The following is a 2921-nucleotide window of genomic DNA, read 5'->3' on the forward strand; positions in this document are numbered from 1 at the left end:
GTGATACGAGAGTCGCCGATGACGAGAGATGATAATCGAACGATAGCGACGATAAGTGGGACCAATATTCGAGTGAGAGCGCAATTAATTTCCAGATGTTGACAGATCTCGAAGATGGGTTAACGGTTGGGAAGAACGATTAATAAAGATGCGCGGGCACGCGTGTCACCGGATATAAGGTGCCCACACGGCCCCCATCGGTGGTATATACGCCCGCCCCACACCGACAAACAAACGGCAACACAATCGGCGTGTGCGTGTGCGTGTGCCCATGCCAAACACGCTCGCACGCTCGCGCTCGCACGCGCGCACGCTGCAGCACGCGCGGATGGACGGACTAACGGACATACGAACGGATGGATCGACACATAGCACGCGCATGAATATGTAGGATGTCTGGAAAGAAAGAAAAAAAAAAAAAGGAGACGCGAGGGGCAAGAGAGTGGGGGCGGCAAAAGCAACTCGGCGCGCATAGCAATCGGAGCCGCGTCATGCCAATAACATCGCGCCTAATGTTCGATCGATAAACCCGACGACGAGTTTTCCTTACTCCGCATCGATAACCGGCGCCAAGGGGAGGGAAACGTGGGGAAAGGGGGGAGGAAGGGAGGAGAGGGATTGGTGATTTATAGGTTTGGCTCGACGAACAAATCAAGAAAGACCGAGAAAGAGAGCGTAAGATGAGAGGGGAAAAAGACGCTTTATAGGAGGGACGGAGAGGGACGGGAGAGCACGCGTGCACGCATACACGCGCGATTATAAACATACACGACACACTGTGCGTTGAAATGAGTACGGGTAGGATAGGTAGGTAGGTGGTTACACACGAGAAGAGAAGTTTACAATTTTCTGCACGACGGCCGCTCGATCGTTCAAATGCCAATAATGTTGCGGATGCCAATTGTCGATAATTCAAGGTGTACCTGCCCACGATAGCGCGTGCGCGCGCGCGCGCGAGCTCCGGTCGGCGCTGACAGATCGTTAGGATGGTACCGGATGATGGGTTCTCAGTTTTAACGCCGGGGAGACACGAGACATGCGAGAAGAAGAAAGAGAGAGAGAGAGAGAGAGAGAGAGAGAGAGAAAAAAAAGAAACAAAGAGGAACAACCGCAAAACCACCGTCTGCCGCTGAAAGCGTTTCGGTTTACGCGAAATCGACGATTCGCGTATATCGCGCGACGAATGTGCATTAACACGATAGCAAGGCTATCGTTTTATCCTCGGAATGTCTGTACCTGCGCTGCCTTAAAGAGAGAGAAAGAGACATGTTACTTGGGAATCGCTAAGCGATAATGCAGCGATCGGAATGAGATTTGACAAGAGGACTCCGATATACGGCGTGACGCGATAAGAGAACGATTTCCCTATCTCGATCGCGCAGGTGGCTGCTGGTGATACCGAACGAGATGCCGCGAGTTATATTCGCGGAGACTGGTCTCGGCTACACGCATTTGCGACAGAATAAACATTGGTGTTAACGAGTCGAGTTGGCATAAAGTAACGCTTTTTTTTTCCTAGTCCGTAATCTCCCCGAGAGCGAGGTCTCTCACCTCTTTCTCCTCGTTTCGTCCAACATCCCCCGCTCCATGCGTGTAATTAGATTAATTCTATTCGCTCGACGTTGTAATTAATTTAATGATGACGCGCCACGCGAGCGAGCAAGATTTTTCCTGCTTTCTTATTCCCAGAGTCAGTTTCCCGGCGGAAAAGTCTTTTCCCGCGAGAAACCGCCATTGTTTCACCGAGTACATGTATTTTTAAAAGGCAAGACTCTTTCTAATCTTGCACGCTTCATCTTCGTCGAATCCGGGAATGAAAAATTTTTCCATAACGGGTATCCACAACCCCGATACGTTTTAATTGCATTTTTTAACGATACAATATTTATTTAATTAAATATCATCTGTTTTGCGTTTTACACGAGAGATTGAATATTCAGAAATATCCTAGTAAAAGCAGTGGATTTCTAGATCAAAGTAAATCGTGAGAATTTATTCCTCGTTAAGAGAAGAAAATAACGTTTCTTCTCTAACAACTTATTAATTAATATATAATACAGCCAGATCGAATTTGAAAATTCTCGAAAGACAATTAATATACGTATAAATAAGTATCTCGCGAGAAAGAAAATATATTTTTCATTTGCGCACTTACCCAGCATCTTGCTGAGATCGGCGTTGTGGAGATCCGGATTCTCGTCGGCCAACTTCTTGCGCTCGACCTTTGCCCAGACCATGAACGCGTTCATCGGACGACGTATCCGTTGCTCCTTGAGGCTCCTCTGGGCAGTGCCGCCGCCGGGATGGCACATCTTTACTCCCGCGGGGATCGGCGAGATGCCCTGCTGGTATTCCAACGACGGACCGGAAGCCAGCCAGGGCATGTCCTCCAGCCGCTGCTGCGCCGGACCGCTCAGCATGCTCGGTATCTGGTTTCATGGAAACAATGTCACATACATATTTCGCGAAATGTATTTCCCGCGGACGTTCGACATTGTAACTCGGCGGTGTGTTTTTAAGGGAGGTAGCGCGCTGAAAAGATACGACCAAGCGACGCAATCAAAGTACAAAGATACCGAGGGACTTTACCGTACCGGCTTTAGCGAAAGGGATGCGAACAATAGATATTTATTTAGCTATACTAGCCGATAACGCGTGTCGTTGAAATACAAGCGACCGGATTAACGACAGGACAAAATGTGAGATTAATGAGTCTCACGATTTTACTATCGTGCCTCCGCCATTGTTTCGCGCGGCGGAGATTTTTGACTTTATTCTCACGCATTCGTCCGCGAATAGGATTGTAACTGCGAACGAATCGTCGTGAATAACGTAGGAACGTAGGTGTATTTACAACGCGCATGAGAATGTATATAATACGATGGTATGCGCGAATAGGGGGGGGGGGGGGGGGGGGGAGC

At 48.7% G+C, this 2921-nt stretch overlaps 1 protein-coding gene across 1 annotated transcript in view; it reads right to left on the reverse strand.

Moving 5' to 3' along the window:
- Window positions 1–1936: 1936 nt before the first annotated feature.
- Window positions 1937–2921, reverse strand: part of LOC115238338 (transcription factor SOX-8-like) — a 13124-nt gene continuing 12139 nt past the window's right edge. Inside the window, exons 4-5 of the mRNA XM_029812063.1 lie at window positions 2102–2429; window positions 1937–1947 (exon numbers count right to left, since the gene is read on the reverse strand). Of these exons, the coding sequence (XP_029667923.1) occupies window positions 1937–1947; window positions 2102–2429 (339 nt within the window). The remainder of the gene's footprint in view (window positions 1948–2101; window positions 2430–2921) is intronic.

Source organism: Formica exsecta, unplaced genomic scaffold (assembly GCF_003651465.1).
Source record: "Formica exsecta isolate Colony F162 unplaced genomic scaffold, ASM365146v1 scaffold333, whole genome shotgun sequence".
In the NCBI taxonomy this organism is placed as follows: Eukaryota; Metazoa; Arthropoda; class Insecta; order Hymenoptera; family Formicidae; genus Formica; species Formica exsecta.